The sequence below is a fragment of the Rhinolophus sinicus genome, linkage group LG15 (assembly GCF_036562045.2).
Source record: "Rhinolophus sinicus isolate RSC01 linkage group LG15, ASM3656204v1, whole genome shotgun sequence".
In the NCBI taxonomy this organism is placed as follows: domain Eukaryota; kingdom Metazoa; phylum Chordata; class Mammalia; order Chiroptera; family Rhinolophidae; genus Rhinolophus; species Rhinolophus sinicus.
In genome coordinates, this window is record NC_133764.1 from 8885354 (window position 1) to 8900264 (window position 14911).

The 14911-nt window shown below is 49.8% G+C and overlaps 2 protein-coding genes across 2 annotated transcripts in view; one reads left to right on the forward strand and one right to left on the reverse strand.

Moving 5' to 3' along the window:
- The first annotated feature begins 2166 nt into the window (after window positions 1-2166).
- Window positions 2167-9042, forward strand: RCVRN (recoverin). The gene is made up of 3 exons (XM_074320038.1): window positions 2167-2631; window positions 5733-5844; window positions 8387-9042. Exons 1-3 carry the CDS (start codon window positions 2251-2253, stop codon window positions 8506-8508), a joined length of 615 nt encoding a protein of 204 aa, XP_074176139.1. The 5' UTR covers window positions 2167-2250; the 3' UTR covers window positions 8509-9042.
- A 3053-nt stretch (window positions 9043-12095) lies between these two features.
- GLP2R (glucagon like peptide 2 receptor) overlaps window positions 12096-14911 on the reverse strand; it is a 63589-nt gene continuing 60773 nt past the window's right edge. The window contains exon 13 of the mRNA XM_019755222.2: window positions 12096-14859. Coding sequence (XP_019610781.2) covers window positions 14524-14859 — 336 coding nt within the window. The 3' untranslated portion in view covers window positions 12096-14523. The remainder of the gene's footprint in view (window positions 14860-14911) is intronic.

Below are 14911 nucleotides of genomic sequence, written 5' to 3' on the forward strand. Positions count from 1 at the left end.
AACAGGGAGCTGGGCAGAGCTGGGCTTTCCTCCCGGCTTTGCCATTCAGCAGCCGTGTGATCCTAGCCGGAAGCATGCCTTTTGGAGCTCCGTTTCTTCCCTATAACATTGGCCTCGCCTCACCTGCAGGCTTGCTGCGGACAGGCCTGGCACCCAGGGGCACTTCTAATGGCCTCCCACACCTGGTTCGGAGGCAACAGGTGAAGCCTCTGGCCCCGTTTTCATGGCCTGGGTTTTGTTTGTTTGCTGGTTTTTGAGTTGGGTGACTGTCCTATTTCTCACTGCTGTTGAGAACAAATGCCTTGCTACAGAATAGTGAAAGTCTAGAAGAAGAGAAAGGGCACCTATTAAGAAATAATATGCTCTCACAAACTGAAGGGGAAGTACACACACACACACACACACACACACACACACCCTAACATTAAGGCCTCCTGAGAAATGCTCTGGAACCACAGCGGGCGAGGTCAGCGCCTGAACTTCTCAGTCCTTCCCAAGCAACATCAGGGCGGGCCTGGCAAGTGGCTTTCTCCCAGGAATGGGGACCTGCTGTCCCCTGCTAGTATTAACCTGTTATAAAATAGGGTGCAAACCCCAACTCACCTGCCTAGACATTGTGGGGTTTGTTCTTTGTAGTTACCACCCCTGGGCAAAGAGGAGACAGTTTCCCATCCAATTTGGTCATTTGAGGGTTCCAGGCATGTCCCCTCTGGCATGCTCTGCCAAGCCAGGGCACCACGGACCTTTCCTTTGGGTGATGAGAATTCAGTTACCAAATATACTCACCAGCGTTCTTCCTTGTGTCTTGTACATGCTCCTGAGCTGACGGCAGGGACGGGAAGGCTTCCTCTGCAGAGCTCTCTGCCTCCCATTTACCTCTCCACTCCCTCAACAAGCCTGGGTTTCTGTCTGCAAGCTCTGGACACCAGGCTGGGTAGCAAACTGACAATGTGCGGGCTGACACTGAGCCACAGACACGTTGTATTTGGCCCACACCGTGTTTTTGAAATTTATGAATTAACAACCAAAGTTTAAAAGTTTGGAAATTTTGTCTAACAATCTGATTTATGGATGCCTCGTGGATAATCGAAAAATTTAGTAACACGGGGCCATAATCCCATACGACCACACGGAAATGGATCGAACACTGGCAGCCTCTTCCATGTGTGACACTGGCCTCACCTCTCCCTATTATCTCCCTGCTCCAGCTGCTTCCCTCCCTCTGCTTGCCAGCCCCTGTAGGCAGTTTAATTTTTGATCCCTGTCATAGGTGAATAATAACAAAAACTAACATGTATGTAGCACTTGCTATGTGTCAGGCTCTAGTCTTAGTGTGTTGCTCATATTATCTCTAGCCTCACAATAACAATGAGGTCGATTGCTATTATTATGCCCGTCCACTCAAGGAATATTCACTGAGGGCCAGGCACCATTCTGGCAATGGAGATGCAGCTGGGAACAAAAGAGACAGATCCTGGCTTCCATGGAGCTTTCATTCTGATGAGGGTACAACCAGCACATGGAATGAAAAACAGTAGTCAGAAGGTGTATGGGGGAGGGAGCAAAACAAAGCAGGATAAACAGCCTGGGGTGTGCTGACTGTCGTGAGTGGGACGTGCTATTGTAAATAGAATGGACAGTACATGCCTTGCTGAGGTGACATTTAAGGAAAGCCACGAAGAAGGTGAAAGAATGGGAGAACAGCATTCTAGGCAGAGAGGGGTGAAAAAACATGCCTGGGGTCACACAGCTAGCAAATCGCAAAGCTGGGATTTGAAGCCCGGGCTGGCTCCAGAGCCTGGCTCCTAACCCCTGCACTGTAGAGCTCAGTGAAAGAGCCACCCACCAGACCTCAGAGTTAGGCGGGAGGCCATACCGTGAACATAGTTGCTCTTACAGAGCTCGAGTTTGGGAGAGGGTAAGGGAAGGCTTTGGCCCAAGGCTTGGGCTCTCAAATTTCTGACCGCCTGTCCTGTCCTGTCCTCCCAGAAGGCCAAGATGGATTGACCACTTGAGGTCAGCTCTTTATTTTAATCCCAGAAGGGTTCTGGGAGCCCCCACCCCACCCCCCATGAGCTCCCAGCCCCTCCTCCCTCCAAGTACTGGGGTGAACCTGCTGCAAATCCTCCTAATCCAGCAACATCTCAACATCCATCCATCGCCAGCAGCACCGAGCGCGGGCACGCGGAGACCACGTCGCTCCCACCCGTCCAGCAGCGACTGCCGGGCAGGGCCCACGCCCCCTCACCCATGGGAAACAGCAAAAGCGGGTCCCTGTCCAAGGACATCCTGGAGGAGCTGCAGCTGAACACCAAGTTCACGGCGGAGGAGCTGCGTGCCTGGTACCAGTCCTTCCGGAAGGAGTGCCCCAGCGGCCGCATCACGCGGCAGCAGTTCCAGAGCATCTACGCCAAGTTCTTCCCCGACTCTGACCCCAAGGCCTACGCTGAGCACGTGTTCCGCAGCTTCGATGCCAACAGCGACGGCACCCTGGACTTCAAGGAGTACGTCATCGCCCTCCACATGACCACCGCGGGCAGGCCCAACCAGAAGCTGGAGTGGGCCTTCTCCCTGTACGACGTGGACGGCAATGGGGCCATCAGCAAGAACGAAGTGCTCGAGATTGTCATGGTCAGTCTCCACCTCCCCTGTGATGGCTGGGTGGGCCTGGGGTCACCCAGGGTCAGGGCCTCCCTGCTGCGGATACTGCTGCTGGTGCACTGCACTGGGGGCGAGGCTGGGGGCGGGCTGGGGGCGGGGCTGGAGGGTGGAGTGGGGGGTCCATTGTGACTCAATTGCTCTGAGACCTTGGTGAGGAGGGGGTCTCTCATATACCGATATTAATGGAAAGCTGGGCACTTTCCCACAGCTTCATTTTTCTCCTGAAGAAGAATCTGGGAATTGCCTGCTTACATTTCTTCTTTCCTTCCTTTTTCCTTCCTCCTCCCTCCCGCCCTCCCTCCCTCCTTCCTTTTTTCATTAAAATGTCCTTCAAAACTTTCACCAGTACATATTCAAATTCTTTCACAATTCATTTTAAATACTCGACATGTTTCAAATACAGTAGAAAAAGGCCAGAGTGGAGGACGTGAAATCTGGGTGCCAGCTCTGATTGTTTACGTAACATGGGGCAGGTCACTTCACCCTGCCCGCCTCAGCTTTCTCATCCGTCCTGTGTTCTAGCCCGAACCACGGGCTCCTCAGGCTCCTTGGAAGCCAGTGCTTCCCAACATGCATTCTCCTCTCTGTCCATATTGGTCCAGTATCAGGTCATTTGTTGTGAAGATTTTAGGTGTCTTGAAAATAGTTTTATTTAATACATAAATAATTCATGAAATTTAGAAACAGATGCAAAAGAAAATTGAAATTACCTTTACTTACATCATCTAGAGAAAATTACTGTCAACATGTTGGTATATACCTTTCTAGTCTTTTATCTGTATATTTAAAATAATTTTAGAAATATAATATATTCCTATATGATTTTATCCTCTTTTCAATTACTGTTTAGTTATTAATGTTTTCCATATTTTTATTTAATGATTCTCATATTTTGGGGCAATTAGGATGTTTCCATTTTTTCCTATTATATCATTTGTATTTCCCTTTGATCTTTTTTATCCCTCTACTCCATGCCACTTGCTTTTTTTCTCTAATTCCATTCTTGTTAAGAGGGAGAACATTTATCATATTTTATATAATTTTTTTATGCATTTATAATTCTGCTTTCACTTGAGCAGTTCTTCCGCCCTTATTAGGAGAAACCATAAATGAAATTGCCAAACATGCATCTTACGGTTGGTCAGTGGACTCTGCTTGGATCTCCCATTAAGGGCAGGCGTGTGTGGAAACCACACTGGCATCTGGACAGGGCCTTCAGATCAATCCCCCCTGGATTGGCGGGGAGCCTGGGATGGAGACACGTCCTCAGAACCACCTAAAGGATGCCAGGCTCAGCAGAGGCCTACAAGTTGGTGTCCTTTGAGGAAAAGGAGGAGGAAGTGGAGGAGGGGGAGAAGGGAAAGAAGGAAGAAAGAAAGGGAAGGGTGAGGTGGGGAGGGGAGGGGAAGGGAAGAGAGAGGGGGAGCATCCATGGCTGAGGCTGTGCAAGGTGGTACCGAGGCTCTGTTATTCACCAGATCACAAAGTCACTGACCTGGGAGTCAAGAGTTACAGGTCCTCATCCCAGCTATGCCACCAACTAGCTGCATGGCCTTGGAAAAACCATATAACCTCCCAGGGCCTGGGGTGAGCATTTGATGGTTCTTTCTCAGTTTTTTCACAAGACCCTGACAGTCTGTCTTTGGTGTTAGAAGCAGAGTGGGGCAGGCAGCCAGCCACTCCCAGTGTTTAGCCATCAGGCCTGCACATCGTTCCCATGGCTCAGGACAGAGAGAAGAGTTAAGGGAGCCACCTACCCTTCAGTTGCTGGGCACTTGCCAGCCAAGGCTGCTGCCCCAAGCTGCTCGGTTTGATTTCCTTGCTCCTTTTGTTATAGCACAGGGCGGGATGGGGAGCTAAAAGGGTACTTCTAAAAGCTAGTGACCTTCCCTCCAGGCTAATTTCATGGGCATTACTGTCCCTGCCTGGCCGTGTTCCCAGGTATCTCCAAGGTGCTCTCTCAGCTCCCACCCAACACACTGCCTGCACCCCGGGCCTGCCTCAAGAGGTGAGGGTGCAGGCTGGAACAGGCTCGGGGGCCATGACCTTGAGTGTCCTCTCTGGGCCTGGCCAGCCCTGGAGTTACTGAGCTGGAAGTAACCTGGAGCTGGAAGGGTACATGGAGATCCCCTTGTCCCTTTCCCTGATCGCAGGTCCAGAGGTTCTTCCTCCTTTGCCGCACATCGCACATCCGGGTCCTTGATTAGTAAGAGCAGAGGGAAGTGAGAAGGATCCTTGAGTCTAATGCTAAGCCTTTCTCTGGTTCCTTCCCTGAGCAGAAGGGTAAATGAGGGGCTTCTTGTGCCCTGGGGAGACCTTCGGGAAGTTCTTGTTGACACCTCCCCTGTCCCTTCCCCCTCCACTGGAATGTTTTCCAAGGCATACGAACAGGAGGCGGGTGAGGTAATGTAAGTATGGAGGTTCTAGAATCAACTGCCTGGGTTAGAATCTCCTGCTTCTAGCTGGCTGACTTTTAGCAAGTTAGTTTTCTCAGTTTCTTCATCTGTAAAATAAGGCCTGGTATACCTACCTCATAAAGTGTGTACGAAGGTTACCTGTAAAAATGCTTAGAAAAATGGCACATGTTAAGTGCTCAACAAATGTTAGCCATTATTACCATAAGCCAACCTGGCTGGGAAACCTGGGTATCACGTGGACTCTGAAAGCCATTAGATATTCTAAAACTTCTGGGAGGTAGGGTTCAAGGTAGTGGTTCCCAAACTGCAACATCAGGAGCTTTTTATTCTTTGTTTTCTTTTTTTTTTTTTTTTAAGTGAGGTGAAAGTAATATGTTTACATAGTTAGGAAATTCAACCAGTTCAGAAAGGAACAAAATAAGAAGCGAAAGCCTTCTCCACCCCTCCCCCACATTCCCTGTCCCATCTGAAGATCTCAAAAATGCAGATGCCCGGCCGCCTGCCAAGAATTGTGATTGCGTAGGGCAGGATGAAGCCTGGGTATCTGCATTTTCACCTCTGCCGTGGAGGATGCCTGGTCAGCGACGTGGGCCTCCCCAGGGCCGCCAGCCCCTACTGCTCCCCACATGTGTTGTTACTCTCGATTTGCTGCAGGCGATTTTCAAAATGATCAGTCCTGAGGACGTGAAACACCTTCCAGATGATGAAAATACCCCTGAGAAGCGAGCTGAGAAGATCTGGGGCTTCTTTGGAAAGAAAGATGATGGTGAATGCCTCCTCCCTCACTACCGAGACCCGACAAGATTTATCCTACTGAGTGCCAGTGCCCAGGCAGGACAGGGGACACCTTATCCCATCATGCACCTGTGCAGGGCTGGTTGAAGGGCCTCTGGGGGGAATGGGCAGAACAGTCAGCAAACGCAGTGCTGGGGCCTGTCTGGGGCTGACACTGCTGATGGGAAGGGTGCCACACTCTATGGCTTATACAACTCTGTCTTGGCCTGAGAGTCTATGGGGGAGAAGGAAAGCTAGAAATGGAGTGCTTTTGAAGAGCAACATCTTTGGTTATAACAGAGTTAGCCCATATTGAAGGAATAGTAAAAAGCAAAGGCAACAGCTTGTTAGCAGTTTGTGTGCAGACGGAGAGTTTAGAGGAATTGCAAACCGCTTTCTGTTTAAGCGAAGTGCCAGTGTGTAGACATGTCAGTTTATTGTTTTTAAAAACGCTTTCTGGACGTTGAGGACAGGGCAAACTTCAGCTCAGCCTACATCTGAATTAGCATCGATCCCACGCACGGGGGATCTCAATTTATATGGTTTTACTTCGGAAGTTAGTTTAGGTTTCCCCAGAAGCACCGCCAGATGGGATTAGATTTAAATTAGATTGCAAGAGATTTGTTGAGGAAAAAGCCTATGAGAGGAAATGGAGAAGGATCTAGAAGAGGCTGGGAAGGCTCAGACTGCAAAGTGAATGGGGTGCTTGTGGGCAGAGAGGAAGGTTGGGTCAAAAAAGTCTCAGACTGCAGTGCTGTTCTAAGAAAGTGTTGGCAAAGTGGATGGGGTGTCCTTCAGCCCCCTTCTCAAGTTGCTGACCTGTCTTGGTATCCTGCCTTGTCCAGTCTTAGGCTGGGAGCAGCCCAAGGAGTGTGTTCTTACATTGAAAGAGGTGATGGATTCCAGAATTGGAGCTGCTAGAGCATGACGCTTACGGCCATCTTGGGAAGGGTACGGTAGAGGAGCTGATGTCACGTGGCCACAGGGGCCAGGATGATGAAAGTGAGAGAAGTACACGGTTGCCCTACTAAACAAGAAGGTCATTGACAGCTAGCGCCAGAACTAGGGCGAGGCAAGTGAGGTGCCTGGCACAACATTTAAGGAGGCACTCATTCTTAGATACACACCTGGGCTGCACAGTCCTGAAAGGGAGCGCCTCCTTAAATTTTGCAGGGTAGGCGCCTCCCTTGCTTCACCCTAGTCCTAGCCCTGATGTCACCTCCCCTTTAGGCACCTTTTCTCCTCCTCATTCGCACAGATCCTAGCTGTTTAAGATGACTCCCTGTGGCACCTCACCCCATTTGCTCTTTAACCCCCTTCATAACATCCCCGTGGGTCTGCCATGTGCTGAGTCACTTGTTCTGCTACTTGTGAACTTGAAAACTGACCCAGGTGAACATCACAAGAGGTGGTGGTGTCAGGCGGCTGACGTGTTACTCTTGCCAGGTGAAGTGTGTGTTTTCACGCAGCCCACCTGGAGACAACACCTCACTCCAGAACTGGGCTCTGATGGCAGTTTTAGCCCCCTGTAAGGCTGACAGGACAGCTGGGACTTTACAACCCAAGTTTCACCACTCAGACCTACACAGGGAACCAGCCTGGACCCCGATCCAGGAGGGATTAAGGATGTTCCTAAGGCTTAAGTACCATTCAGTTCAGCCAAGCCTTGTTGAGCACCGAGCTACGTGCAGGCAACTAGGAGAATAATCATGAGCTGAAAGAGCACCGTTCTCATTTCAGACTTATTTCTACAGGTGACTGTCTTCCCCGCCAGACAAGGAGTTTCCTGAGGCCAGGGACTTTATCTCATTCCCTTCTGTACCACACCGTGCCCTCTGCCTCCTGCAGTGACCCCAGCCCCAAGCACAGTGGCCCTGGCACAGAAGAAGGGCTGGCTCAGTGAGGCATTTAAGTGCATAGAACTGAATAGTAGGTGGGGGCAAGGCTCTCTCAGAGTCTCAGATGGGGAGGTAGATGGGGGATGCAGAGATGCAGAGGAAAGAATCATGGAGGAGTTGTCAGCCGGGAATTGTAGGGTTGCCCAGGTGTTAGGGCGGGCAGAGAGGACTCTCCATAAGCCAGGCTCTGCCTGGCACCACATCGGACCCTTCACTTTTAACTCCCTGCTCCCTGGTGGATGCTGTTCCCTGCTTCTGTGCTGAGGCTCTATTTGCTTTGCTCAGTCCCCTAGAAATCCCCCCAGAACTTGAGGCTTGAGACCGGGGGTAACATTCAAAATATGTAATAACCAGCCAGACAGAGGCGTTGGCCAGTCAGAAGAGACACACAGCACTGGAATGCATCCTGGACCCCTCGCCATTCTTGTCACTAACCCTCTCGTTGCTGGTTCATGGGGAGATCCAGGGGCCAGGAGGAAGATTTGGGTGTCTAGGGCAGGGGTGGGGGGTACCCTTGGGACTGAGACTCAGCATTTTCATAATAGATACATCTGCATGGGGCATGCTGGCCCATATCAGCTTTGTCGAAGCGTGGAACAGCCAATCCTGACTGTAGTATTGTTTCCCCATATACAGATAAACTTACAGAGGAAGAGTTCATCGAGAGGACCCTGGCCAATAGGGAAATTCTGCGACTGATCCAATTTGAGCCTCAAAAAGTGAAGGAAAGATTAAATGAAAAGGAAAAGAACCCTTGATGCCAACTGCTTAGCTCTCCTGCTGCCCCTCACTGCTCAGACACACTCACACACACATGTGCACACACATACACACCCCAGGGGCCAAGAGAGAGGCCTCCAAACCCACAGCACATTAAACACACAGCAAAGCTCCCTGCCAAACGGAAGTGTCTTTGGCAATCCACCGGTTCCTTCTTCTCTACCATGTTTCCCCAAAAATAAGACAGAGTCTTATATTAATTTTTGCTCCAAAAGACGTATTAGGGCGTATTTTCAGGGGATGTCTTATTTTTTCATGTACAACAATCTACATTTATTCAAATGCAGTCATGTCATCTTCTTCTGGAAAATCGTTGTAACGTACTACTAAATGCGTCCATCTGGCTGACGATCTTAACTGGGGCTTATTTTCAGGGTAGGTCTTATTTTTCGGGGAAACACAGTATGTCTTTAGAATCCCTCCCATTATACCTCCCCGCATGCTCTCCCTTGCCCGCCAGCCCATGCCTCCCACGATAATCCCAGGATTAGGTCACCGGAGTCCTAAATATCACCCCCATGTAAGCTCCTTTGTGGATTGCTGGGTAAGCAGGTTCAAATAAATGCAAGAGAAGCTTGGTACACAGCTGCCTGGTCGTTCTTGAACTGGAAAAGGAAATGATTGCTGTTGGCTCAGCCTCAAAGACAGGGATGTGTTGCCACTGCAGCCACAAGCCAGGGTGCTGGCACTGTGGTGGTGAAGGAGATGGATTCGGCCCCGCCCTTGCAGGGCGCAGGGTGCAGAGGGGACTACCGACCTTGAAGAAGCCATCACAAGTGGGGAGGTTACCATGGAGACTTGCAAAGCACTGTGGGAAGATGTCACGGAGGGGCTGCCTTGTCCAGAAGATCAGGGAAGTTGTTCTTGATGAAGAGACATTTGAATTAAGACCCAGTGCACTGTGGTGGGGGAAAGGGTGGGGAAGCATTTTGTCTCAGCAGAGACCCGAAGGCAGGAATGAGCATTTCCTGTGAGAAGGCCAGTGTAGCCAGGAAGCAGAGGGAGGAAGGAGAGCCAATTGTGAGTTAAGCCTGAATGGTAGGCAGGGGCCAGACCACGCCAGACCTTCCCTGCAGTCCATGGAAAGTCTTGGGTGTTACCGTGGGGGGAGTGAATACCATTGTGGGGTTTGGAGTAAGAGGGATCTGTGTTTAGAGAACCCCATGGCGGGGTAGAAATAAATCAGAGGGGGCACAACGGGTGACAGGGCAGCTGGAGGTGATACTTTTATAGTCACCCAGGCAGCCTGGGCCAGGGGATAGAATGGGACCGCTCTGGAGATATTTGGGAGGCAGAATCTACCTTTCTGGTTGTAGGCAGAGGAGGGAGAAACAAGGATGGCAGCCAGGTAGGTGGCTTAGGTGCTGGGTGAATAGTGATGCCATCTGCTGAGATGGGAAACAGGGACAGTTGCTGCTTTCGGGATAACAACAACTTCAGTATTAATATTGTGAGAGGCGAAGACAAATGTGCTGGAGGCCCCTCATTTTAGAGACAGGAAAAGGAGGTCCAGAGATGCAAGCAGCTGGCCTGGGGCAGCCAGCTAATGAGCAGAGAGCCAGGCCAGGACTGCCCACTGGCCCACACTGACTTTCCAGAGCTCCAGGGCCCGCAACACTTCAAAAATCACTCCACATGTGGGTTCTCAAAATCATAGGAGTCATTGTTTTGAAGGCCCATTTATTCTCCAGCCTGAAGTTCCAAGATAAGGTCAAAAAAATACCTAGATGTCATGGACACTTGACCAACCTATGTGCAATCCCTTGAAGCAGGGGTGTCTCCTCTTGCTGGTGTTGGGTGTGATCCCCCCACAAGCTTTAGCCAAATCAATGGCACAATCAACACCACCATAAAGTACTGCTCTTTGTGTGAACTTGAAAGTAATTCTAACACTTAGATATGGAGCATTTCCTATAAGCCAGACATCCTGCTAGATGCTCGGCATTATTTCATTGACGGAGGTGCTGTTATCTCCGTAGTATAGATGGGGACACTGAGACCACAAAGAGAGAATAGGATTTGGTACTTAAACCAGAGTCCCTTTGCTTGCACCAGGCTGCCTCACAGTTTTGACCTGGACATAACAGGATACAGAATTCTGGGACCCCACAATGCGGAGCAGGAAGGGAGAGGGGGCTGTACAGCATCTGGTCCAGTGGTTCTGGGAGGAGGAGAGTTGTTATTAGAATTACCTGCCCAAGGCACCGCTCTGGTATCAGACATGGTGGGCCACCCAGGAGCCAACTCATGGGGAGAAGAAGGACCCTGGGTCCAGCCCAGGGTGGTCTCAGGATAGAACCAAAGGGCTCAATGCCTCACTCCAGGGCTCCTTCTCGACCCCACACACCACCTCCATGAGTGAATCTGGTTGGTTAGGATGTGAAGTTGGGGGCTTTTCACTTCACTCTGAGGTCAGAGCATCCATGTCATTGGATAAAAAGGATAGATGCTGCATAATAACCTTGCAGGTCCATGGTTCAATGAGAGACATACTGGGGCCACTGGATCTTCTGGGCAGTGGGAAACCCAAGAGTGGTAATCTAATGAGCACATCTTAGGTTAGCTCGGGCTGACAAGGCTTCCTGGGCTGGGGCTCTATACCGCTCTAGGGCACTCTGTGGGGCAGATGCTTAGAGAACCCAGAAGCAGTGTAAAGTCCAACTTAACTGAAGAGAAGAGAAAGAGATAGAGGTGGTGATGAGCTATGTCATCGAGACCCTTCCAGATACAAGGGCTAGAAGACCCAATATGAATTGTTACTGCACAAATAAAAATGTATTGACTCATGCAAATTCCAGGAGTAGCACTAGTTTGAGGTCTGGCTCAGTCCATGGTCCCCAACAGTGTCTTAGGGCTCGTTCTCCACCTCCTGGGTCTGCTTTCTGCTGTGCTGGCTCCATTCTCAGGCAGGCTTTACCCCACGCTGGCAAGATGGCCACCAGCAGATCCAGGCTAACTTCATGGTTCTAATTTCGGCAGAAAAGAGAAACACCTTCCTGTTGTGAGTCCTAGCCAAAGTCCCAGGGCTGACTGTAATTGGCTCTGATTGGTTATTTGCCCATCCTTGATCCAATATTTGGTGCCAGGAGGGTGTCATACTCTGATTGGCCAAACAAATTTTCATGTCCATCCTTGGGGCTGAGGATGGAGTTGGGACAACTCAAACTTTATGGACCGAGAGTAGGAGATGTGTGGTTTCCAAGGGGAAAATTTGGGGGCTACTACTATAAGAAGGGTGAATTAAAAAAATAGATGTCTACTATGGAGACTTTGGGAAGTCACTTCACCTCTGAATTTCTGCTTCCTCGTGTACATGTCAACTCAAGAGCAGAAATAGATCTCATCAAGAACAATAAGCCAAACTGCCCTAGCCCTATTGCCAACTGCTCTCACGGGACCCCAGAATCTTGTGAAGTGTCCCTTAGATATTTCTTAGCATCCCCAGGAGGTGGCCCCTACAGATTCACCAATAGGTCCCTTAGTGCCAGAAACAACACACCAAATTCTGGGCATGAGAAACCTTCAGCTCCAGTGAGAAACAAATGTGAAATCAACAACATACACATCAAATTAAATAAACTTGTTATTTTAATCATTGGCAGGACAAGAGCCAGCAGTGTGTGTGTGCCACTCTTTTTGTGGAGTGAGGGCAGAAGTACATATTTACAAACGCTGTGAAAATAAAAAAGCTTCCTTCTCTTATTAATGACGGGGTCCTGGATAACCGTCCCATGACAGCATCTAATGCTGCTGAGACATTTCTGCCTCGTCTCATTCAATGCCTGTGTACTGAGCACCTACTCTGAACCAGCTGTGCTGGGTACAAGCTCGGAATATGACGTAGCCTCAGCTTTCTAGGAGCTGATAGGCTGATGAGAAAAATCAGGGACATTTGCAGAAAGGCAACATTAGAAGGATGTATGATTTAACGATTGAATTATGGAGAATCTGGACACCAACAAATAAGCCTTTGCTTCATTCTTCACTTGCCCAATTCCTTTGCTTCAGTCTCTCCTTTTGCAAAGCAGAGGCAGGCCTAGCGCGAGAGCGAGAAGGGCACTTGCCTCAGAGGCGAAATTTAAGGGGTAGGGGCATGGGAAAACCTCTGTAATCAAAATAAATAATATTTCGTGCAATAGTTTAAAAATAAAAATTAATATTAAAAAGTTCATAATGAGCAAAGTATGAAAATGTTAAATAAAGCCATGATCAGACCACGCGCTCGCGTGAGCTGGCCTCACTTGCCTCCCCCTCGTCCCAGCCCCAGTTCCAAATAAAACATTATTTGTATAAATGGCCCATGGGCTATAGTTTACAGATTTCATTTTTTAAAATATTGCATTAAAATATCACTGATCTTGACTACTGACGGTTTTTTTAGTACTCTCTTAAATTGTGCACCCGTACTTGCTTCTAATCCCAGTCCTACTGCAAAGTATCCTTGAACATAAGGTTGCCAGGTAAAATCCAGGATGCACAGTTAAAACTGATTTATACATAAAGTATTGTTCCAGGGGATAGACTTATACAACAAGGTTATTTGTTTATCTGGAATTCAAATTGAATTGAGCATCAGGTATTTTTATTTGCTAAATCTGGCAAAGCTACTTGTGAAGTATCATATCATCACCCCCCCTAATATAACGCAGTATTTTGTTCTATGGCAACATACCCCATCCACATACACATACATTTTACACACTATACAAGCGACACTCCTGGGTATTAACACCCTCTTTCCATAGGATGTTCCTCCCTTGACCTTCTGTCAGCCTCTTGCCTTATAGTTTAGCCACTGAGCCTGACCCTGATTGCCTGGGCTCCCCTCAGCCTCCAGAAGCACCCTCCACTCAGGGGCTGGAGCACAGCTCAGATTCCCCATTGGCAAAATGGGTCCCACAGGCCTGGCCATCTTAGTATGTCCCTCAGCATGTCCAGAATAGCCACATCCTATCACTTTACCTGGGCCCTTCCAGCGTTCAGCATGCATTTCCAGAGGGGAGTGGAATTCTTATCAGCGGGGACTAGGGTCAGGGAGGGTAGTGGACAAATCTCCCAGAGCAGGAGGTGTAGCCACCCATGTGTCAATGGCCAACCAAAAATGGTAGAGAATGCGAGGGCGAGCAAGGCTTAAAGAAGCCAAGCTCAGAAAGGCAGGTGGAGCCAGAAAGGAGAGGAAAGGACCAATGGTGACTTTCAGAGGGGCCCTGGGAGCTGGGGCCAAACCTCAGAGGAAGGATGGGATTGTTACAGATCAAAGAGAACTGCTGACCATGGATGAAGAATTGAGATGGAAAGAGGGAGGAAAGACTGGACAAGAGAAGAAGAGGAGAGAAGAAGGAACGGGGTGGGATCTGGTGGGCAGTGTGTTCCACACTGTCGGAGGAGGGCAGGCATGTCACAGCTGAATCGCTGACTGCAGAACACCACCACCTTCACCCCACCATTGGCCAGCTCAGGGGGCCTTCTAGCTCCCGCACACCTTGCACTTGCATCAGAATTACCTGGGATGCTTGTTACACAACTCCCAGCACTGGCCATCATCCCAGACGAAATCTCTTAGAATCTCTGCCATGAGTTGGATTCTGCATTTAAACCCCTTCCCAGGTGGTCCTTTTATACCCTAAGCCCAGCTTCAGACGGAAACCTTATGCTGTGCAGGGTAAAGGCCTCTGTTTCATAGCAGACATCTTCCTGTATCTTGGGGCTCCATTCACTTGAATTTGGGGCCAGCCCTAGAGGCTGGTGGTCATTCTTGAAAACACACCGGTGGGGGTTATTAGGATGACAATGGCAGGCAGAAGTGGTGGGTGTTTACGCAGCCTCTTTCATACACAGCATGAAGAACCTCAAGATAGACTTCAAGTCAGAGAGGGCCTGGTGCATGGGGAGAGTAATGACTTGACCCTCCAACATCCGTCCGGCTTGGCCTCCTTCCCCCACACCTGTCTCAGGAGTCCCCAAGGAGAAGAGCCAGAGGCAGAGCGTCTTGCCTAGATTTCACTCTCCTCAAGAATCTCCTCCATGGTGTGGGCCAGGGTGAAGTCTCCCTCGCTGCTCTCGGACAGGCTCCTGCCCCAGCGCCAGGCTGTATGGCCCTGGTGGGGCCGGGCGCCCCGCGCTCCGAGGCTCTGCACGGACAGCTGCAGGATCTGCCCACTGCCAGGTGAGGGTCGCGGCTTCTGCAGTGTCCTGGTGCTATTTCCTTTGGAAAGCTTCTTGGGACAGTTCCCTAGGACTCGTATGTTCTTTTCAAGGACCCAGGCTCTGCAGCCCAAGTGGTGGGCTAGCAGGAAGCGGACCCAGTGCTTCCGCAGCTCGGCCTTCACCTGCCAGGTGAGAAGAGGGCAGCTTACTGTCTCGGATTCATTTGGTTATGGG

Excerpts from the sequence above, each read along its gene's own strand:
- RCVRN (XM_074320038.1), top strand. The coding sequence starts at position 2,251 with ATGGGAAACAGCAAAAGCGGGTCCCTGTCCAAGGACATCCTGGAGGAG. Across the intron at positions 2,632-5,732 it reads AAGTGCTCGAGATTGTCATG|GCGATTTTCAAAATGATCAG; the intron begins GTCAGTCTCCAC and ends GATTTGCTGCAG. Across the intron at positions 5,845-8,386 it reads CTTTGGAAAGAAAGATGATG|ATAAACTTACAGAGGAAGAG; the intron begins GTGAATGCCTCC and ends CCCCATATACAG.